A 24,765-nucleotide genomic window follows, 5' to 3' on the forward strand; every position below is an offset into this window, starting at 1 on the left:
AAAGGTGAGCGGCAGATCTGACTTTACAGCTACTTTTTTCAATTCTGGGGCCAAATCTTCACATGAATTTTCGCTCGCCAGCAAATTGGGCCCTGTGGGTTTTCACACTAATTCCTAGAGAGTGGGATTCTGTGGGGTATTGAGGTTTCCAGGCCAGATCTGTGAGTTCACTGTGTTTGATCGTCGGCCGGATTAATGAAAGCACGTTCACACACGAGGGATTCAGAAGAGGGAAGTTGAAAAAATGCAGATCATGCTGCACCAGCGGAGGACCTCGGGATTTAAAGGAAAACATTCTACATTTTTATTGTTATTATTGTAAAAATCTGTGACTGCAGAGGGCATCAACATTATCTTAGTTAAGTTTAATCATAAATGATTTTAGGAAAAAAACAGGTGTAAAGATTGTAAAAAATTAAATTTCACATTATGATAAATTTACTGTATAACCTAAAAACTTTCAGCTCGACTACGACAAGAAAACGCATTTTCACATTTGTTGAAATATAACAAATTTGAATTCTATTAGTCTCTTTAGCAATTTAATGATTTACTGTGCAAACAATGTCTAATTGTATTTAGGATAGTTAATAATGTACAGTATTGTCAGTAAATGTGAAGCTATGACAGAGTTTAGTCATGTGATGTACATCACATGTAGGGCAGCAGCTCCTTTTCCCTTATCTTTAATAATATTTTGTATGGACTACATGTTTGTGGATATTCTACATGTGATCGTGTGCCGAAGTCAAAGAAACTTTTGCTTTAAATCAAATAAGAATCTGTAAAATACTAACTAAGGGAATTTTGCAGGAAACAAAACAAACGCAGAGCGAAACAATGCAAAAACACACAAAGAACAACAATATAAATACTCTACAGGAGCTGCTGTGCATCATTTCAACTGATGTGTGATCTGTGTCTCTCACCCCAACATCTGCTGCTGCTGCACCTCCTCCTCCTCCTCCTCCCTCCTCCTCCTCCTCCCTCCCAGCCACCCACACAGCAATGCATACAAATCCCTCTCACACACACACACACACACACACACACACACACACGGGTTTGCACAGCGATTCATGTGAGGACAACGTATTGCCGTCCACAGCCCTGTAACCACATTCCAAACTCAGCCCTAGACTCAACTAGTTCCTCAGACACAAGCTTCTGCCTCATTAGAACCAGGTTTTGGTCTACATGAGGTCTAAACTCATCCTCACATGGTCAGTATTTATGCCAGAACACACACACAGACACACACACACACAGGTTTGCACAGCTACTCATGTGAGGACAGTGCACTGGCCTCCAGTCATTTGGAAAGTCTGAACAAAACCTGATCTAGTTCCTCAGAAATTAGATTCTGCCTCATTAGAACCAGGTTTTGGTCTACATGAGGACTAAAACCAGGTCAGTTCTTATGCTAGAAACACACACACACACACACTCAAGGAGGTATTTCAGTTGGAACTTATTTACTGTATAACTTTAATGACATAATAATAATAATAATAATAACAATAATAATAATAATAATGTATTAATTGTCAGTATAACATGGTTTCACTGTCTCAGTATTGTATCTGTTATGAGTGTGATACCATGTTATTACTGTACATTAATGTAAGTTTACGTACAGACTTACAGACATTATCTTAAACTGTTAAACTGCTTAAACGTCTTATTTGGATGATTGACACGCACGTTAGATTCTGTTGTTCTGTTGTTGTTCGTGTGTGTGTGTGTGTGTGTGTTTTGTTGTGCTGCAGTGTGTTCTGTTGTTGTTTGTGTGTGTGTGTTTTGTTGTGCTGTAGTGTGTTCTGTTGTTGTTTGTGTGTGTGTGTGTGTGTTTTGTTGTGCTGCAGTGTGTTCTGTTGTTGTTTGTGTGTGTGTGTGTGTGTTTTGTTGTGCTGCAGTGTGTTCTGTTGTTGTTTGTGTGTGTGTGTGTGTTTTGTTGTGCTGCAGTGTGTTCTGTTGTTGTTTGTGTGTGTGTGTTTTGTTGTGCTGCAGTGTGTTCTGTTGTTGTTTGTGTGTGTGTGTGTGTGTGTTTTGTTGTGCTGCAGTGTGTTCTGTTGTTGTTTGTGTGTGTGTGTGTGTGTTTTGTTGTGCTGCAGTGTGTTCTGTTGTTGTTTGTGTGTGTGTGTGTGTGTGTTTTGTTGTGCTGCAGTGTGTTCTGTTGTTGTTTGTGTGTGTGTGTGTTTTGTTGTGCTGCAGTGTGTTCTGTTGTTGTTTGTGTGTGTGTGTGTGTGTGTTTTGTTGTGCTGCAGTGTGTTCTGTTGTTGTTTGTGTGTGTGTGTGTGTGTGTGTGTGTTTTGTTGTGCTGCAGTGTGTTCTGTTGTTGTTTGTGTGTGTGTGTGTGTGTGTGTGTGTGTGTGTTTTGTTGTGCTGCAGTGTGTTCTGTTGTTGTTGTGTGTGTGTGTGTGTGTGTGTGTGTGTTTTGTTGTGCTGCAGTGTGTTCTGTTGTTGTTTGTGTGTGTGTGTGTGTGTGTTTGGCCTCTTGAACCGAGCGCCTGTGTCGTCCGTGGCACCATATGTGCCGCTGTTTACTTGCATCTCTACAAATTGTTGACACGTCTGCGGCGCCGACGCGGCCGAGACAAATTTCTGTACAGTGCGTTTAGACTAATTCTACTTGATGAGTGAAGTCATTCAGAGTTCGGTGTGAGGCGGCTGCCAATAATGCAGCCTCGCTCAGCTGTGCCGTCACTCACGCCGGTCTGCTGAAGGACTTTCTCTCTCACACACACACACACAGATGTGACTGGAGATAGAATTATGCATTTTTCATGAGGCGAGGAATGTAAGTGAGCTCACTGCTTCAGTTCAGTCTGGGCCATGTTTTGCTCTGTCAACACCTACAGCTTTTTCAGAATTTGACTGCTTATTCTTGGAGCAGCAAACAAGCTTAGTGAATAATCATGTGTCTATGTGGAGATTTTCATAATCAGATGACATCCTATAATTGGAATCTTGGCCTCTTTTTTTTTCAGTCGTTGTTCAAATTTAACATTATTTATTCTACTCTGCACAGAATTCTTGTATTTTTTTTTACTATTAATTGATTGTAGCCAACAACTGGGTTATGTTTTGAGATATGCATTAAAGTAGGTCCGTCCATCTTATAGCACTTTTTCCTCCACATGAGGGTCGCTAATAAGCTGCTAATCCCAGCTGACATAGGGTGAAATGCAAGGGGGGGGGGAATGGGGGGCAGATCGCCAGTCCATCACAGGGACAAACAACTATCCACTCTTACACTCACTTCAATTAAGAGTGACCAATTTTTAACTAATCCCCATATTAGTGGGAGGAAAGCCACACACACACACACACACAGGTAGAACATGCAAATTTGTTTCATAAATTCGATCAGTGTTTACCTCAAAATGTCTTGTTTTGTCCATTAAACACACATTTATTTCCAATCTAATCCACTTTATTTATAGGACACATTTAAAGTACAGTAACGTTAAAATAACAGTAAAATAAGCAAATAAACACAAACATCTCACATTCACGGAACAGCTCACACTGCGTCAAAGGCCAAGGAAGAAAAGGAGAAGTGAGTTGTACGACGAGTTAACTGAGAGTGTCTTAAGTCTGATGTTAATTGGCAACTCATTCCACGGGAGTTCGGGAGCCATGGTGGTGAAAGTCCGGTCTCCCCTGAGCTTCAGCCTAGTTTTTGGGATCTGATCATCAGATCTGAGAGAGCGTGATGGAGCCTGAAGGAAGACCGAGCCGTTCTGTGTTATACAGAGCAAAGAGTAATAATGAAAAATCCAAATAATGAAAACAACAGTTAATCAATTGTCAAAATAGTCGGTGATTCATTTACAAGTCGATTAATAATCAATTCATCGTGGAAGTTGCATGTTGCAGCCCACTCCTCCCTTCCAAATGTAGCTGAGCATGTTTGGTTTGTCCCTCGTGGGCCACTGTACTCTGTAGAGCTGAGCCCGACGTTCATTCTGGAGTCAGAAAAACAACATTTTATACAATCAGGTGATTTTAAGTTTTGTTATTTTACAAACTGGACCTTTAACATTAACACAAAGTAGAAATGACACAATAATAAAAAATCTGAGCGGCATCTGCACATGTCTCTGTCGCTGCTTCACCACAAACATCATCATCATCATCATCATCATCATCATCATCACACTCAGTCGAGATGAGGAATTACAGTGTGTGGAATTTTAAATGGGATGACAAAGTAATATTGATTAATTAGCCCACAGTTTGACAGTAGCGTGAAATGAAGGCCAGCAAACGCTTCCATTCAGATTAATAGCAACTGCAATAACAACGTTAACTAGTTTGCGTTCATGACCGGAGGCTGCGACTGTGTCGATTGTGCAGAACCGTCCACCAACCACAATTAGCCTAATTGCCTATAGACCAGTTTTTGTAAAAAAAATAAAGTCAAATGGTATTCTGCAGGATGCAACCTTGTGATGACGTGTGTATTATTTATTTCTTTATTTTTGCTTTAATATGTGACATTTTCTTCATTTTCATTTCCTCTGCTGCTGACGTTACAGGCACAAGACCCTCAGGTGCTGGAACAACTGTCCAAAAACATCACTCGCATGGGTTTGACCAACTTCACCCTCAACTACCTCAGGGTAAACACTCCCGTGTGTGTGTCTGTGTGTGTCTGTGTGTGTCTGTGTGTGTGTCTGTGTTCCCTCCTCACACTGAAGACACACAGAGGAACAATTCTTGTCCATTTTTAAGTGCGTTGATTCACGTTCCTCGTGTGTTTCATCGCGCTGATGCTTATGTGTCTAGACAGCACGTGTTTGTGTGTTTGTGTGTTTGTGTGTTTGTATCATGTACACACACGGACGTCTTAAAGTCAAACTTTTAAAATGTTTGAATGTGTTTTGAGTTTTTACTTGCGTTGCCTTTATTTTTAGATTTGTTTTCCTTTATTTAAAGTCACGTCGTGACTCGTGCAGGGATTGAAAAACCTTTTATGACTCTTAAAGCGTTTGGGAAAAACCTGGTGTATAATTTCAAAACAACAAATGAGCACTTATTCCTCCTTTACTCTCTGCTCACACACACACACATATGTATATATATATATATATATACATATGTGTGTTTTTGTACCTGACCGCAGCGGCACAGTTTACGGGAATGCGAAGCGTAAGCTGTCTGAATACATTGGTGATTATTTTACAGGCTTTTATTTGTGTTTTTCTTTTTCTTTTTTTTCCCGACGCCACAGTTGACTGACAGCTCCGCTCTCCTAACGGGAGAACAAGAGCGAGCGGGAGAGAGAGAGAGAGTGAGAGAGAGAGAGAGAGAGAGACGGAGAGAGAGAAGAATTAATTGGATACAGAAAATTAGCATAACATTAATGAACGCTCCCTGTTGAGACTCATAATTGTGAAATGGCGCTCGAATCGGGGAACGGCACCTCGGCTGCTTATAATAACTGAGTGAAGAAAGACACAGAGAGAGAGAGAGAGAGCGAGGGAGGGAGGGAGGGAGGGAGGGCTGCTTTTTGTTTCCCTGTAACAATGATTTTTCTCCACAGAAACTCAAATGAAGAAGAAAAAAATAACACATAATTCAAGTATCTGTAATTACACGCCTCAGATTTAGCCTGTGTTCATTCTTGATTTCAGAGACGGTTATGGAAAAAAAGATTGTTGTTTATTTGAATGTAAAGTTGCACGGTCTCTGTGGTCTGATGTGGAAAGAAGACGTTTCCAAAACACGACGTGGTTTCGTGTAAAAATGCCACAAACGTGAACCTCGTTCTGAGGTTTGTTTTCGTTTCACTGAACGATTTCAGGATTTTTCTCACCGCAAACATTGATTTGTAATATGATTTTTTTAAGTCGATAAAGTAACAAACTGAGATTACTGACTGCTCTTTTTTCTAATGCAAAGACGAGAACTTGATTGCAAAGATATCAGAAGCTGTGAAGTAAAGTAATTCAAGAAAAGAATATGGAATCGCAGACATTTAAATTAGAGCTGCATTTTCATCATCGATGATTCTCTTGATATATTTTATTATGTGTTTGTCAAATCTGGAAATGATGATGTTCTCGAATGTCTTGGATTTGAATGATTTCTTTGTTTTATGGCGCAAAGAAAGAAAGAAAATATTCACATTCAAGAAAGTGAAACAATCAGAAATCTTTTTTTAATCCTAAAAAAAGCTTCAAACCGATTCATCGATTATCAAAGTAATCGTCATCGACAAGTAATTGTTTCAGCTCTAATTTAAATATGTAATAAAGACAAGAAAGTATAAATCCTGTATAACTTATAGCAATTTTACCACAACTGAAGGCTGAGTTTTCACTGCGCCCTTTAAAAAGCAGATTTTAACCTTTAAAGATTTAAAGATTACAGTAAGAACACACGTTTCTCTTTCTTTGCTTTTACTTACAAAAGTCAAAAGAAATAGATTCATAATAATAAAGATAATAATAATAATAATTATAATAAAAGAACACACAATAAGGACAGTAGGAAAAGAATTCTAATGATAAATATTGCTTTTAAACATGAAACTACTGCTTCTCATGTGCAGTTGTTCTTGTGAAAGCTGTCACACAGTCTGTGAACGATACTTTCCTGCGTGTTGTTATCACAGTAAACTACACCCTCACATTTCCTCACATTAATCTGCCACTAATGGCCTTTTTTCTCCCAGCGTTTATCAGTCTTTCCAAAAGAGACGGACAGTTTCCTGGTCACCAGGTTACAACCGGCCTTTCTCTCTCTCTCCCTCTCTGGTTTTCTCTCGCCGTGTTTGAGCCTCTCCACGTATCGGAGCTGCCGGCTTCCTACGATTCAGCCTGAAAATAGCCCTTGTTTTCAGGCAGAGAGCCAGCGCTTGTTGGCTGAGCCGTGCAGGGATATTACAGAGTCAGGCAGGGAACAATCAGAGGAGAACATGGGATTAGTCTGTCGCAGGGATGTTCACTTTACCTCCAGCTGCGTGGCATCAAAAACACGCGGGGGAGGAGCGGCACGTCACGTGACCGCGTTTCCGTACGTCGAGACGAGAGTCTGACGAACACATATCAATCATGTTTAAAGAAAGCGGGGATTTTGTTGCAGGTGTTGTGAGTTGATGAGCTCGCTGATTAGACCTGACATCACAACCGTGGAGGTGTTGAGACACTGAAGGTCAGAGGAGATCATTCGTGATGAATGATTAACGCCGTTCCTTTTCCTCGCACCATCAAAGTGCCCTTGAGCAAGTCGCAGGTTTGACCTTACAGGGAAACGGAGACGTGAATAAAAAGTGAAACGTACGTAAATAATAACAAAGTATGAAGCTACGTCGGTCCCGTATCAGAATCAGAATCAGAATACTTTAAAGACTCAACAGCATCGTTTATTTCCTCATATTATATATTATACTATATTTTCATTTTCACTCAATGTGTCCATTCATTCTTTCATTTTTGGATAAATAATGTATTTTTAAATGTCTTTTCTTGCCAAAAACCTAAAAATCTCAATATTTTCTCTTTGAAGAGCAGACATATTTCTGTTTTAAACACTTAAGTCGACTGTAGACATATTTCCAAACAATCCAGTTTATCGTCTAATTGTTGTTTTACTGAATTTGTGGTTCCCAAAGACTGGGTCAGGACCCACAGACGGGTTGGAGGGTGAGTTTTTTTTGGCTCCCCCAAATTATTTTGCTGAATTTATCCAACTATTTTACCCATAAAAATGCTAAAATTAATTTGTAATTCATTTACCAAAACAGCTCAAAGAAGTGACTTGTTTACCAATTCAAACATGTTTGAGGTTTTGCAGAATTGACTGTAAATTTGTCACTATTTCAGGCACAAATTTGCTTTTGTCGTTTTTCTTGACATTCTACAAGCTATTTATTTGCTTGTTTGAATTAGAAAACTGTTGCTTCTCTTTTCCTAGATTTTTATTTCAGTCTGGAAATTTATACCAGTGAATAATCACTTTAAAATTAGAATTGGTATTTATTGCCAATTATTTATTTTGGTGCATTTCACTAGAATCACTTGTTGTGTTAATATTACGCATAAATCTGCATTCGTTAACCAACGTCTTAGCCTTAATTATGCCTCAGCGTAGGAAGTAAACCAGGGAAAGTGAAACAATCTTCAGTCTCACCACTAGATGTCACTCATTCTTACACACTGGACCTTTAAGAGAGAGCGACAGTTTACAATATCACCTCTAAAATACAAGACAATATTATGATTATTATTGTATTGTCACATAACGATACACTCATAAAAGAGAATGTAGCGCTAGAGCACAGCAGAACTTTCTCCTGTTGGAGGTTCAGACCAGACCAGACCAGAACAGACCAGACCAGACCAGACCAGACTGCCTGGTGTTGTCTTGTTATTGCAGATGGACACTGATTGTCCAAACTTGACCGCACCGGTGTTGGACGCACATGGGATGATTGCTGCATGTTGACTGAGGCCGAGCTGACCGGCGTGCAATGTTATCCAGATGTTATCTGGATAAGCTAAACCTGACGTATTAAAGATGACAGCCTGACCCCGGGTTCCTCTCACTGCAGATCAGCAGAGATTTACAGTTTTCTCCAGACTGAATATTGAGCTTAAGGTCTTTTAGCTGGAGAATATTGTCGGAGCGTGGTGTAGGAATGTGTGTTTGTCGACAGAAAAGAAAAAAAAACACCGACAAACGAGCATGTGTGTGTGTGTGTGTGTGTGTGTGTGTGTGTGTGTGTGCGCGCGCTCGTACGTGTGTCATTCACATTTTCATTGTGAGTTGTAAACAGCTCGACAAAGGCTGCTCATATTAAAATGTATCATCCTGCCCATCTCCCTCTCTCTCTATCTGTCTCCTTGTCCTTCGATCTCAAGCACTTGACAATAAACCTGTTTTTTTTTTAAAAAAGGTTCTTTATTAGCGAGCGTCTTTAAAAAAAAACAGATTTACTGCACAGCTGATCACTCAAAGTCAGTCTGCGGTGATTAATTAAGCAACAAATTCAGTTTTTTTATGGCCCTTGTTCCTGTTCTCTCATCAGATATTTAATAAATCGGCTTTAATTGAGTGTGCGTGTGTTGTTTTCTCTGTGTGTGTGTGTTTTCAGTTGTGTGTCATCTTGGAGCCCATGCAGGAGCTCATGTCGAGGCACAAGACCTACAACCTCAGCCCGCGGGACTGTCTCAAGACATGCCTGTTCCAAAAATGGCAGAGAATGGTCGCTCCACCAGGTAACGACCCACTGCCCCCTGCTGAGAGCTTGCGGTTTTACCACCGTCTGATTCCAAAAATGCAAGAAATGTTTCCTTCTTTTTTGTTGTGGAACCCAAATCTCGTCTGGAACAAGAGCTTTTATGTTTTCTTGTTTTTTTTTTCCCCCTTTCAGCAAAGATAACACCAGATTCATTTCTCTTTTGCTTTTCTGCAAACCCTGGAAACATTACAGCGAAAAGTTTCAATGTGACATTTTGGCAAAATTGGCAAATGTGTGTCATCTCAAAAATGTTCAAAGTGACACAGTATTTGAAGCCAAATTCAAACTGGGATTCTTATTTTGATTCTACATTTTTCTCTATAATAATGCCAGTTTTTTTTCTTTTTTAAGCTGATATGTTTTCTCTTTTCCACCTAATCTGATAAAAAAGAAGTATTTTCAATCAAAGTAACGCACAAACCTTAATTTTATCTTTGTTTTCATAATTCACCATTACACGTCTTAATCCTTTAATGAATGCACTTTGAGGTGAATTGGGTTTTTTTTGCGTCTCAAGTGTAAACCTGGCAGAATTTAAGGGGCCTCTCAGCCTTTTATGATTGATGTTTTAAGGGCAGTTTCTGAAAAGTAGCAGGGCTTAAATTGGCTGTGTGGTCTTAAGCTGGAGGAGAGAAAGAATAAGCTGAGATTTTTTTGGACACATTGGAGTGGCTGCAAATTACTGCAATGCTTAGCGAGCCGTGACGAGATGTCTTTAAAAACCAACACCAGTCAAAAAGCCTTTGACTCAGACCTGTGTAACTTTAATTAAGGGTGCCGGGTGTAATCAAACTAGTAGATCCAGGCCCCCCCCCCCCCCCGACCAGCAGCAGCTCCCCAGTGTCAATGACGTTCTTCAAAAGAAAAGGAAAAAAAATCAGAGCAGAGACGAAGACGAAGGAGGAAAAAAGAAAGAAAGCATTTTATGAATATAAATCTGAGTTTAGAGAAAAGGCCTCTTGTGCTGATGCTGAGGAAATCACAGCTGGATATGAAGCGGTTTAAGGGAGATGCAGTTTCATATTTAGATTGAATTGTTTTGTTTTTTGTTTGCCTCTCTGCGCTCACTTAATCTTTAATCTTTAATCTAGTGTTTGTTTGGTCCATAAATGTCAGGAAATCTTAAAAAAATGTTGATTGGTGTTTCTCAAACGTTCTCGAATGTGTTGTTTGAAACCAAAGCAAAAATAATTCAGTTTTAATGATTCTTTGTTACGGAAGAGTTTTAGGGCCACATGTAAAAAAATTTAAGAAAATTGAAAGAAAAATAATTAAATAGCCTGAATTCTGAGATTTAAGTCAGAATCCTGATTTTTTTTCTTAAATCTCAGAATTCTCACTTTTTCTTTAATCTCAGAATTCTGACTTTTTCTTTAATCTTAGAATTTTGACTATTTCTCTAATCTCAAAATTCTGACTTTTTCTTTAATCTCAGAATTCTGACTTTTTCTTTAATCTTAGAATTTGACTATTTCTCTAATCTCAAAATTCTGACTTTTTCTTTAATCTCAGAATTCTGACTTTTTCTTTAATCTCAGAATTTTAACTGTTTCTCTAATCTCAGAATTCTGACTTTTTTCTTTAATCTCAGAATTCTGACTTTTTCTTTAATCTCAGAATTCTGACTTTTTCTTTAATCTTAGAATTGACTTTTTCTCAGTTAAATTCACATTTAAGATCCAGAAAACACTCTTAATCACGGTTAATCTGGCCGCAGATCTAAACTCTGTAGGGTTAAACGATATTTGGATATTTGGACGTCCCCAGTTTCTCCTTCTTCTCACAGGTCGCTAGCTGTCACATGTCTAGTCTGACACAACATTAGCTCAATTCCTTTTTTCAGTTTTGCTGGATTTGCAGTTTTTCCTTGTCGCTAGCGTGTGTCCCCCCCCCCCCCGCCAACCCGGCCCCCTCCGTTTTCCTGCAATTCTTCTCCAGCTGGAAAGTGGTTGGGATTGTGCCAGGAAGGAAGCCACAGGCGCATTTATGCTCTGATAAGTCCTGGTGGTGGAAATGGAAGAGATTTAAAGTGCGTCACCGGTCCAGCGTCCAAGGAAACCAGTTGGATAACAGAAGTGATTGTTTCTGACAATAGGCCTCACACTCACGTCTGTCAAAGTCAGGAATGAAAAAAAAGGATAGATGCTGATAAACAACAAAAAAAAATCCCCCTTATTGTTTTGGGCTGTGATTTATAGTTTGAGTTTTGTTTGTATCGTGAGTCACCGCTCGCTCTAACTGAATATGAAAGCATCTCCCTCGCTGTGATTAGTAAGAATCTCTAAATATCTATTTCATTTTCAGGCGACTGTTTGAAAAAGATCACAGCCGCGTTTTCTTGTCTCACTTGAGATTAAAACAAAATGAATAAGGAATGTTTTTTTTACCAAATGTTGGCAGAATTTGGCTCATAAATTATTCACCACATAAATTCCTTAAAAGAGAAAAATACTAGAAACTGAGATCTCTATTAACCCGTGTCATCATTTCATATCTGTTTTATTCTTTTTTTAATAATAATAATGATTTCACTCATGGTTTAATTGCACCTTTAGGAATTAGGCGTAGCTCCTAATTGGAAAAAACATCTCTCTTACTGTAGCATAAATTTCTTCCGCATGTGAGTTAAGTTATTTCCTCTGTTGTCGTCTCTGGTCCTGTGCTGCCTTCACGTGCAATCGGAAAAAACACGATACTACGTTACGTTTGAGTGCTTTTGTTATTTTATAGACTAGACGACAACCGTGGCTACATTTTGATGTAAAAATGTTCAGTGTAGGTTGGAAATTGTGGGCAGAAAAAGAGTTTTAGAGATTTTTGTGATTATTTTCATGGACCTCAGCTAAACAGTCATTATAAAATCTGAAAAAGTATGAAACTTAAACTGTGATCGCGTAAAAACCGTAATAGGTATGGATACTTTGATTTAGGTGAACAAAGTCTCAAGTCTTGTGACGTGTTTAAAGTTCCAACCATGTCGCTACGTTAAATTATGACGACACTGTGAGGCTCCAAAGAGGGCGGGGTTGAACTCGTTTTTTTTTTTAACAATAACAATAGATGCTTGCTTTGCATTGCTAAGCAGGCACTCTAATAAGCACTGTAGTATTTTAAAAAGACCAAAATAATAATTTCTGTTCATGCCCAATCTTGACTTACTCTCTGCCATCTTGAAAGGTCAAAGGTTATCTTTTTTTGCATGTCAGGAACTCATATTAACCATAATTCCAAGAGCACGTGAAGGCAGCATTATTCTGTTCTACATTGCTTTAAAAAAAAAAAAAAAAACCTGGATTAGATTAAATTGACTTTGGCTCCGGTTTCAGCTGGACACCCACAGAACTTCAAAACGGAAATATTTCCCACAAATCACAAAAAAGGTATCTTTATCTTCTCTCTTACACCATGTCACTGTCTTCTGGATCTATCATGGATACTCAACTGCATGCTGAGAACAACAACTAGTACTAACTGACAAAAACTGCTAATACAGTCTGTGTCATGTAAATGCATGTGAAGACAAATGTTGTCCAACTGAGTTTACGTGGTCTCACTCTGCAAATAAGAGCAGCAAATGTGCAAGAATGGACGCCGCAGCCTCAGCCGCAGCCTCAGCTTCAGCCTCAGCCGCAGCCGAGTCGCTTTAATAATCTGCCTCGTGCCATCGAGGAACACACGGCAATTGCTGCCGAGCTGAAATCGTTAATTGCGGCGGGCAATCGCGGGTCCATTGTTGAACATTTATGCAAATGAAACAGGGGCTTGTTTCTTACCCGTGCATGTCTGTGGGGAGATGTTAACGCTTGTGCGGTTTCACCTCTGCACAAAACAAAAGCATGGATCACTGTGAACTCGCTGTGTGAACTCGCCGGTGTTACTTATGTGTCTGTGTTTGTGCGTCTGTGTCTGTGTACGAGGGCTGTCATGGTTTATGCCGCGTGTCATCCCTACGAACTATAGTCGTGTCCCTCGTTCACACGCTGACAAAACACGTCCCAACATTATTTATTATTCTGACTCTTACTATAAGTCACGCGAGGTTAAACACTGTGATTTAACAGCTAAGCTTTGTAAACCTTTTCCGAAATCAACTCCACAACACTCTTGTGTCCCTCACAGGGAAGGATTAGCTTTTTTTAATCCATCCATTTTCACAGAAGAACAACAAAACACCAACGTTGACATTAGCCAGCACTCACAGCGCCCTCTGCTGCACCACATGGTAATTGCCTCAGAAGGTCTGATGTGCTTTTAGGGCCTGAGGATTTTCAAATGTGACCACAGATTAGACGATCCGATTAAACGCAGGAATCACACACTCGGACGATTCCGGGGAGGAGATTCGGGGTTCTCACAGAATCTCGCGTGATTTAACGTGACTTCAGAATACAAACAGACGTCGTCAGTCAATAGCTATATTGTGTGAGAAATGCCAAGAAAATGGCTGAGAACGGAGACGCAATAAACTCGGCTTGTACAAGTTACGGTTCTAAACAGAAGTAGGCAACATCCGCTGTTTCCCGGTCGGTTATGCGGGCTTCTACTCACGCTGATGACGTTAAAATCGCGTCTGTTAATCCCTCAATCTACAAGATAATTTGGCCACATAATCTTCTCAAATCAGCCAAAATCTGGCCCAATTATCCTCTACTGTGGGGGAAATTCAGGTGACAAAGTGACAGCCCTACTGCACATCGGTGTCTTCACACGTCCAAGCCTCCGCTAGCATGACCTCCGCCGCACACCGTGTCCCAATCTGTATGCATAATGCTCTTGGCATTGCCTCTGTTTGTGTTTGCTGGTCGCGCCAAAGCTGAGCCTGCCCGACAGACGACCACGAAGAGGAGGAAACGGAAGAACTCGGCCAGCAGCGCCAACAGCAGCGTGGGCACGGCTGCCAGCAAGAAGCGCAGCCCCGCCACCAACTTCAGCCTCTCCAGTCAGGTACCTGTAAGCATCAGCTCCACTCCTGGTTTGCCTCTATCTTTTTTCCCTCTCTCTGTGTCTCTGCACACACACATGAATTTCCTAATGGTTCTGCAGCTAATGGCTTCAATTTATTTGCAAAGTCAAACGTCTCTTCGCTGTGAGACAGACGAAAGCTCCGGGGACGAGTTTGAGAACACGAAAGACAGAAAACAGAAGAAAGCAGCGATCATAAAAAGTGACACAACTGACGTTAAAATCATCAAAGCAGCAAATAGCACAAGAGCTAAGTTTATAAATAACAAGTAGTAAAAAAGGTGAGGAACATTTGTTCTTCGTGTTGCTTTGTTCTAGGTTAAATTCCCTTAAATGATCAGAGTGTTTACAGCAGGGCTCTCACACTCAAACTACCTGGGGGCCAACGAGGGTCCAGTTTATCCAAATTTCAAAGTTTGTTATATTAAGAACGATACACAGATCCCAATAAAAAACATATTTATGATGCAAATAACATTAAATACATTTAAAAGTGTCATTCATATAACCTTAGGTATTATTATCATAAAAAATATTACTCACTGACAATAGCTAACATGTTCAAAATCTACAGTACGTTTGTTAAAAGCCATAAATTCATAATACTTCTGTCTAAATTCACAATACTTTAGTTTCTTTTACACCCTACCGTTTTTATGCACTTTACAGTTCACAGTTTACTACATATTTATTATTCATTACATCCCTTATCCTTAGGTTATAATTGAATTCTTTGTATACTGTGTTGCTGCTTCTGCTACACTCTAATCTCCCTGTTTGGATTCATAAATTACATCTATTCTATTCTATTTAATCATATTTAGTATTATATTCTGTATCCTGTAAGGGTCGTGGGACAGTTATTTTTTTTTATCACATCTTTATATTAAGTGGCCGAGTGTGGGGCCACATGTGGCCCGCGTGCCGCAGCTTTGACCCCAGTGCTCAGCCAAGTGGCCATCGCCTCGAGGGTTAGAGGAAAAAAAAAGTGCTCTTTCTCAGACACCACACTTTTTTAAAAAAGCCCTTGAGCCAGGCACTGAACTCGCAGCAGCTCACTGGAATCGCACTCGGCAGGATTTTAGATTTTAACACCAGCTTCTCCACAAATGACACAAGTGAGCGACTTTATTTATATTTGCCCAAACGAGACAAAAGCTCGATTTAAACGTTCACGTGGTCAAAGAAAATGCACATTTATGTCAGTTTCCGTCCACTGCGCTCACTTTAAGTTAAATTAAATCCACAGTCGGTTACTGTACATGCACAGGTCAAGTTCAAGCTCAAGTTTATTCATAAAGCACATTTAAAAACAACCTACGTTCACCAAATCACCTGATCAAATTAGTAAGTACAGCATTACAAACAACAGACATAACATCATCAATAATAAAAGGGAGGGACAGTGTTAATTGCAACCTAATTAGGATGAGAATAAATGAATAAATAAATAGATAATACCAACAATTAAGTCATTTAATGAACTTTGTTTCTAAAGCGCTTAACAAAATAAAAGCATGACACACACAGCATTAATGAAACATGAACCAAAGCATGAAAATACTGAAAAGAATCTACAGAGAAGATTCAAAGTAACAAAAACATAAATCAAGGACATTTATGTTCTTGTTTCAGTCTAATATTTGTTATTGTTTGTTTGTTGTTGTCATGTCAGTCACGTCTTTCCTTAAACTTCATTCCCTTCTTTATTCACTGAATCTGTTCCCCGCTGCTCTCGCAGTTCATTTGCATCATGCAGGTTTTTTTTACTGTGTTTTTATTATCCTGTGTTTATATTCAGAGTTTGAACGTCTGATTTGGAAAACACTTGACACAGTTTTGAGGTTAAGCAGCCGCTGAAACGGCCCAGTGTCACGCCACATGTCGTCCCCGCCCCTCGAGGATTCTGTGCCACAGAGTCGAGTCTTAGTCCGTACTCTTTCTCATTATACATATATATAATACTGTATTTATACATATTTATACATATATATATGTATATATATATATATATATATATATATATACATATATATGTATAATTACAAAACTACAAAGTGATTACACGGTGGCAGCAGCAGCAAGCATTTAGTGAGTGGACTGCATGTCTGTTTGCAGAAATGATGACATTTGAGAGGTTTCTTGAATGCTCCTCTTAGCTCAACACACTCTAGATCCCTGGTTCTCAAACTGTGGCACATGTACCACCAGTGGTACGCAAGCTTCTCCCTCTGGTACTTCAGAAATACTGTTGTACTGTGTGTAGAAAATGAAACAAATATCAAAAAAAATATGTAGAATAATTAGAGTAGCCTTAATTTAATCTAATCTCATTGCACCAGTGTGTGAAGTATAATGTGAGGAAGAGTCTGTAGCTGACTTTTCTCGCCCTATTTACCACCACTGTATTTTATTTTTGAACGTTTAACGGCGATAACCATTATAACATTATGTTGTTCTAATGGTTTTTTTTTTTTTAAATGTAATGATGTCATTGTTACGAGAACGTCTTTTGTGAACTCTTCCTCCTCGGGTGTGTGTTAAATTAAAGTGACGGCCGACGCTCAAGGTTCCCGTCACTGTCACCGTGAACGTGTCGACACAAGTGTGAAAATGTGTTAGTTACTCAGAGTTTAATAAAAAAAGAAAAAAAAAAAAGTTTCCTGTGATAGAAAACATGCCATTATTAGGAGGTATTTTAGGATATGGACTGAAGGGTCACACATGTGCACATATTATGGCACAAACCAGATTTTCCTGGCATTTTTGGCAGTAATTATAAATAATCTACAGCTCCCGTCTACACACACACACGGTCTGTAATGTCCCTCGTAGTCACCTGTCCTGTCACCTTTTGTGATTTTCTGCCCTCACTCTATTCGTTTACCCATTTCTCTCCATCACACATACACACACACACACACACACGCGTTCAGCATGTGCATTTCAGTTGTTTTCTCTCAGTTTGGCTCAGCTCCAGCTCTCATTATCACCGATATCTGTATACACCCTCCACCCCCAGCCCAGCCCTCCTTCACATGCACAGAATATACCCCCCCCCCCGACACCACACACACACACACACACACAGACCAGCCGTGGCACTCACGCCTTGCATTCACACGCCTCTTAAAGACTGGCAGCGTGTCTGCTTACATGCTGGTTACATATGTTGCGCGCCTGCTGTCTTTGTCTGAGAAGTTGTTCGTTTGTGGCTGAGCACGAGGCTACGTGAGCCCAATGACAATCAGGAGTGGACCCTTACAGGGGAGGGGGGCAGAGGAGGAGTGGGTGAAGGAAGGTGGGAGGGAGGGTGTTGAGGGGAGGAGGGCGTGGATAGAATGATCAACACTGACCTCTAGTGGTTTGAGTGAAGTGTTCAGAGTGTGTTGTTCCTGTGAGCACGTGGGCCTCGCAGCAGTGTCAGTCACTCAGTGGGTGCAGACAGACAGACAGACATACAGACAGACAGACAGACAGACAGACAGACAGATGCATCATTGGAGGAAACAGTCAGGTTGTTACATGTGTTTTTAAGTCTCGCATTTAAACATTTCTGTCCTTTTAAACTCTTTAAACTTTAAATACGCCCTTAAAAACAACCATGTCTGTGTTCGGCTACTGTAGAAAACACATTTTTGGACGTTAAATAAGTGTCAACTTGTAAAATAAATCAACACTTTTTTTCATTTTACTATTGATAAGCACAGATAAAATTTCTCATTTTTTTATTTTATAGTTGCTGGTAAACTGGTTCTCAGGAGAATGTTTATGGAACATCAAGGAACTTAAAGGATTACGCTGATTTTTTTCTTATTGAACCATGAAAAGGCAAAAATCTTGCATTGGTAAGATGAGGTGAGATAAGATAAGAGAACATAAGGTAAAGTAAGATTTTTATATTAAACTCCCATCAGGGGGAAATTCATTAAGTGGCATTTATTATTATTATTATTATTATTATTATTAAGTGGCAGCTACATTCTCTGTCATATTATTGTCCCTTTCTATATTTCTATCTACAGAGCCACTTTTTAAACACATTATAAATCAAGAGAAAAGAGCAACTTATTCACAGACATATCTGAAACATCTGATATTATCATTTTTAACTGGTAATCAAAAAGTTTTTCAACAGATGTTTGGTGAATTAATTAAAACTTTAATTTTATCTGAGTTAGTTAAAAAAAACATGCACATCAATGTGAACTTAATTTGTTTGGGGACCCCCAAAAAACTCTGGCGACCCATCTGCGGGTCCCAACCCAGTCTTTGGGAACCAAGTGCTAATCCCTGCTTAATTAATGAGTAAGTAAATAAATGAGTAAATGGCTGAAACCACAGTGAGTGGAGAGGAGAGCGAGGTGTTCACCGCTGCACCGGCATCCATTCACAGCCTCGCCACTTAGCTTAGCACAAAGGCTAACTCCTAACGAGATGAGTAGACGAGTAGACAGCATTAATTAGCTCACAATTAGCGCTCCCCACAGTCTCTGACTCACCGCCAGCTGTGGTTGCCAGAGAGATTTTTTTTAATTTGTTTTATTTTTTGGGGACCCAGAATTGGCCAGAGGTAGGTTGTGAGGAGGTTGTCAGGAGGTTGTGAGGAGGTTGTCAGGCGTCCTCACACAGGAACAGATGGTGAACGCGAGGCTTGTTGGCAATCAGCACGTTTTTAGCTAATGACTCAATTAGCTATGCAAATTGACAAATCAGTGTGGATATTGTCATTTAGTTGAAAAGCTCACCTAAATTAATTAGCCTGATTAAGGCATAGTGGGGTGTGGAAGTGGTCGCTGAGGGGGTTTTTGGGGGAGTGGCTTGAATAAATACAGAAGCTGCTTCTAGCCCCCCCATTGGTGGTCTTTATCACAGTGTGTGTGTGTGTGTGTGAGTGTTGTTTGTTTGTTTGTTTACATCCTTGTGTGTTTTGAGTGATCAAATCTGGGTTAGCGTGTCTAAATTTGACGAATACTGTTATACTTTCTTTAAAGGGAGCGTTTTCACACATTAAAATCATTGCGACGCTTTCAAATAGCACTTTTCACAATTAACACTTTTTAAGAAGCAAATAAAGTATCGATTTAATCATTCAGAAATATTGTATTTTATTCTTTGAAAATACATGTGTTCTTTGCGACGTTTTTTGTTTGTTTGTGGGCGGGCCTTAGGAAGCTGCTTGCTGATTGGCTACTGAGTTTTAGTGTGTGTGTGTGTGTGTGTGTGTGTGTGATCTCCCGAGCCAGGCATCGTTGACACACCTGACCAGCGAAGCGTGCGCTCCATTTAACTGCGGCTAATATGTAACGTACTAGTGAACTGTCTTCAGTAGTTAGCTGTGAGTCACTGGACTGAACTCAAACTAGTCCACTCCACTACAGCAGAACCTTCTTCACTGACTGATGCTTTAAACAGCGTTCCCACACGTCCTGGAAAACCTGGGAAACGATTGACCAATTTAGCAGTCATGGAAAACATAGGTAATATATTAGAAACGCTTAAGTTCTCCTTAACACTCAGAGCATTCCTGCTACACAGTGTTTCCATTTGACTTTATCGCTACATTTAGCGACTTTTCAGACTCTGTGAAGGACTTAAGTGTAGACAGAGACAAAACTAGTGACCTTCAGTTGAAGAGTGTTGCTAGTGTTGGTCTGTGACATAGACTGTGCGGTATATATATATACATATACAGTATATGTATATATATACTATATACTGTATTGTATATATACATATAAATATACAGTATACATATATACTGTATATGTACAGTATATATATACTATATACTGTATTGTATATACATATAAATATACAGTATACATATATACATACATATACAGTATATATATATACATATACAGTATATGTATATATATTCTATATACTGTATTGTATATATACATATAAATATACAGTATACATATATACTGTATATGTACAGTATATATATACTATATACTGTATTGTATATACATATAAATATACAGTATACATATATATACATACATATACAGTATATGTATATATATGCTATATACTGTATTGTATATATACATATAAATATACAGTATACATACATATATATATACTGTATATGTACAGTATATATATACTATATACTGTATTGTATATATACATATAAATATACAGTATACATATATATACATACATATAGAGTATATGTATATATATGCTATATACTGTATTGTATATATACATATAAATATACAGTATACATACATATATATATACTGTATATGTACAGTATATATATACTATATACTGTATTGTATATATACATATAAATATACAGTATACATATATATACATACATATACAGTATATGTATATATATGCTATATACTGTATTGTATATATACATATAAATATACAGTATACATATATATATATATTGTATATGTATATATATATATATATATATACATATACACTAGCTTGCCATAGTTATGTTTGACGTTACATTATGTTATGTGATGAATTGTTTAGTTTTGTACATTTTGTTACAGGAAAATGTGTACAAATAAAAAAAAGTAGTAAATGATGTACAACAGACTCACATTTAAATATATATATATATACAAGGAAAAACATATAGGTATTCACTTAATTCACGTCAATAATCTCACCGTGCGAGGAATTCCTCCCGATTTACATAAAAAAGAAAGTGTTATCAGAGAAGCGCTGATAATGGATAAATCTCTCGCTCTCCTTCCCTGCGTTGACCCCGCTGTGAGACGACCATCCATGTGAAATATGTCTGACATGATGAGTATCGATCAGGGCGGAGGGAACACAATCCACTCCTCTGTGCGGGAAGGTTTCATTTGCACAAAGTGCTTGAAGAGGGTTTTCACTCTGTGGATGGCCACACTTACACACACACACACACACACAAGCAGCAGCTTCCATGTTGATGCAGGAAAATACACAGAAAATAAAGAAGATTCTTCAGTGTAAAAACGTCACGAGTCACGTGTGTGTGGCAGTTTACAACCTCGTCGTGTCTTTGCTGATGAAGTTATTTTCACGAGCAAACGATAAAAAAATGACACAACAAACATCTGAATAATGCAAATGTTATTTATCCTGTCACTTTGTGTTTACTTGATCCTTCAGTTTGAGGATTAGTTTAGATAGAACATTTCTTCTTTGGTGGTTCACGTCATGTTTGCCTGCATTACAGCGGATTATAATCTGTGTACTGTGTTTTAAAGTTGCTAATTTAGAGAATATAAATCATGTGAGAGGTCAGAGGGTTGAGAAACATGTTCCACTATTTATAAACACTGTGAATGTAGCATGTGATCAAACAGGTGAGTCCTTATAAAAGTGTGATATATATCCTTTTAAATAAGAATTACTCAGGGTTACGTGCGTGAACTATTATTTTCACATTTGACTTTTGTATTCACCACCAAAAATAGATGACTAATGGTCATTTATTCTCATCCTATTCATCCACATTCATGACAAATGATATTCGACTTTACGTGGAACAGACTGTCAGTGACATTTAAGGTGATCTACAGCTCAAAAGAAAATCTTCATTCTTTCTGTGAAGGTGATTCATAAAAATGATTGAACTGCATGTGAAAGCCGACGTTCAAAAAAGGATCAAATCATTAAATAACACGGTGTGAACACACGGCTACTGCTGCTCGTTATACATCAACAAAGTTTTAAAACTTTTTAAAATGTGCAAAAAAAAGAGTGTAAAAGGCAAATAAACACAGTTACAATCTCACAAAGTGCTGCACAAACAATATGAACAAAAATATGGAATCAGGGGATAAATATACAACTTAGAAAAACAATAAAACACAATATCAAAATAGAGTAAATTTAAAATAAGCCATGCATACACAATCACAAAAACAGAGGGTTTATTGCTCAACCAGAGATGTGACCTTTGGAAACAGCAACATTCATAAATCTGTCTCTCTCTCTCTCTCTCTGTCTCTGTCTCTCTCTGTCTCTCTCTCTGTCTGTCTCTCTGTCTCTCTCCAGGACGTGATGGTGGTGGGCGAGCCGACCCTGATGGGCGGCGAGTTCGGGGACGAGGACGAGCGCCTGATCACGCGCCTGGAGAACACGCAGTACGACGCCACCAACGGCCTGGACGACGAGGACGACTTCAACAGCTCCCCGGCTCTGGGCAACAGCGCCCCCTGGAGCAGCAAACCGCCCGCCGCCCAGGACAGCAAGCCCGAGAGCACAGCGCCGCAGCCCTCGCAGTAAAAAAAACAAAGACGGAGAAGAGAACAACAAACAGAAGGACGTTTTTTTTAAAAAGCAAGCGCTTCTACGCCTGAATCACAAAAATCCCCCTCTCCTTGAACCTGAGTGTCCACAGACATGAAATGCATACCAGTCTGTATGCAGCTGTAATGTAAAATAAAGGAAGACTATGCTTCTTCTTCTTCTTCTTCTTCTTCTTCTTCTTCTTTTCCCCCCCTCCCCTTTTGTCTCTCGTGAATGAAAAGTCCAGATCAGAATCACCTCCTCGGACCGCGGCCGCTACGAGCCTCTCGTCTGGTGGAATAACCGGCAGCTGTGATTGGTTGACCCGCAGGTCACGAGTCATCACGCCGTCAATAGACAGTGGAAAGAAAAGAGGAATAAAAACAACAAACAAAACCGTCGGCTCAACCTGACGACGAAGGCGAGAGGTGTGTGTGTGTGTGTGTGTGTGCGTGCGTTTCGTGGAAAACCTCGGTTGTCGTTTTGTTTCCACTTCCACTGAAGAGGGAATAAAAAGTTTCTACGGACGAGCGGGAAAATCCCGTCCTGGGACGGATCATTTTTTGGTTTTTCGGTCTCAGATGGTGATTTCATGCAAACCAGTGGGATTGTGTTTCGTCGTCTCTTGGTATTTTTGCTTCTCTCTCAGAATCCTTTGCAATCACGTCGTAATCTGTTGCCGATCAGTGTGTGGACTTGACCTTTTTTAACCCCCTCTCCCACTCCTTATCAAAATTTGAATTCTTTCCCTTTAACGACCTACTCCCAAACTGATATTAAAGCCTTCTCCTGCATGATTTTATAGGGTTTTTAAATTTCATTTGATATGTGTGTACTTTTTAAAAATTGCATCGCTCTCTGAGTTTGTTCCTTCTTTGGGTTTCGTCAGTTTGGGAAACACTGTTACAAGGTTTGTAGCTCTGTAAATAGAGGTGGAATCTACTTTGTCCACTGAAAGCAGTTTGGATATGGCAGCTGTTTTTGTTTTGTACAGGAGGTTCAGATTTCTGTCGGGTGGTTTGGATGGACGCTGCTTTTTTTTTCCCCTCTTGTCGGAATCCAACTCTTTTGGAGTGTTCGTCGTTCCTCTTTGAGCTAGTGCACAACCAAAGCCACACGTTTAGTAAAGCACCGCGCGGTCACACGCTCATATCTCCCGTCTATTCTGTGACGCCAATTTTTACACGAATGAAAAAGGAAACAATGTGCAGATGAAATCCCAGCCACCCCACAGAAACGTCTCGAGATCCCCGCGTTTGTGTTCACGATTGTTCTTTAATCTTTAATCAAACTGATTCTATATTCCTGATCTGTTCTGTTGGACCTTTGTCAGGCGAGCGACGGTCTTTACACAACTGGGTATTTATTTGTGCATTTGTAAGGAAGCTAACACATTTCTAAATATGTTTGAGGCTAGTATTATTAGACACCATTTGTACATTATATAGCAGAGGTGTTCTGTGTCATATCTGATGTCTGGTATGTATGCTTTACCATTTATGTGTGCCAATAAACCGTGCTTACAAAGGAAGTGGGATTTAGTTTACATGCGTTACTATATGTGCATGTAAATATCGTCTATTCACGTTGAGTGGTTTGAGAAGGAGACAGAAAAAAGTAGCCCCCCCCGAACCCCGCAGATGAAGTGGCCCCCTTTTGTGTTTTTTTTTTTGTGTGTCCTGCCCAACATGAGTGAAAAGTCCTTGAAGTGTTCAGAAAAACCGACAGTCAACATTTCCATGGCAACTGGACGTCTACATCTGCCGAGGAAGAGGAGACGTGTGCGTCATGACTCAGAAGAGCTGGGAGGTGGATGATGATGATGATGATGATGATGACGAAAAGATCTCTGTGGCACCGGCCGTGTTTTTTTATTCCCACTTTCAGTTTTCCGAGGAGAGAATCTTCCTCCGTTTGTGATTAAGTCTCAAAGAAAATGACTCCAATGTAACATCTAATTATGACCGTGGTCATTTTTCTATATAACCGTATGTAAGAGTTTTCATAACTAAAGAATCCATGTTCCTGGTACTCAAGATACTGAAGAGCATTCTGGGAAATGTAGGACATCTCTCTGTGATAAATATGTACAACTATCTTTAGATTAAGCTGCTCTTACTCTTATATGCAGGGACGTGTAATTGTAGCTTCACTCCCTGTCAATGTTTGATAACATTTGAATTTTCGGATGTTGTAACCATGTCTTTAATTTGATAGCATCTCTGTCCCTCGACAGAGTAAAGTAAAGGTCTGCTTTATTTAAACCACCATGAAAGAAAAGT

At 39.3% G+C, this 24,765-nt stretch overlaps 1 protein-coding gene across 7 annotated transcripts in view; it reads left to right on the plus strand.

The window, feature by feature from the left end:
• Positions 1 to 24,014, plus strand: part of ldb2a (LIM domain binding 2a) — a 97,228-nt gene extending 73,214 nt beyond the window's left edge. The window contains exons 5-9 of one of the 7 annotated variants that reach the window (XM_058650136.1): positions 4,545 to 4,628; positions 9,107 to 9,230; positions 12,580 to 12,633; positions 14,067 to 14,203; positions 22,250 to 24,014. In XM_058650136.1, the coding sequence (XP_058506119.1) occupies positions 4,545 to 4,628; positions 9,107 to 9,230; positions 12,580 to 12,633; positions 14,067 to 14,203; positions 22,250 to 22,480 (630 nt within the window). In that variant the 3' untranslated portion in view covers positions 22,481 to 24,014. Of the gene's footprint in view, positions 1 to 4,544; positions 4,629 to 9,106; positions 9,231 to 12,579; positions 12,634 to 14,053; positions 14,204 to 22,249 lie in introns of all 7 variants that reach the window. The other 6 variants (XM_058650137.1, XM_058650134.1, XM_058650135.1 and 3 more) reach the window with 6 other exon arrangements.
• The last annotated feature ends 751 nt before the right edge of the window (positions 24,015 to 24,765 follow it).

Source organism: Solea solea, chromosome 14 (assembly GCF_958295425.1).
Source record: "Solea solea chromosome 14, fSolSol10.1, whole genome shotgun sequence".
Taxonomy (NCBI): domain Eukaryota; kingdom Metazoa; phylum Chordata; class Actinopteri; order Pleuronectiformes; family Soleidae; genus Solea; species Solea solea.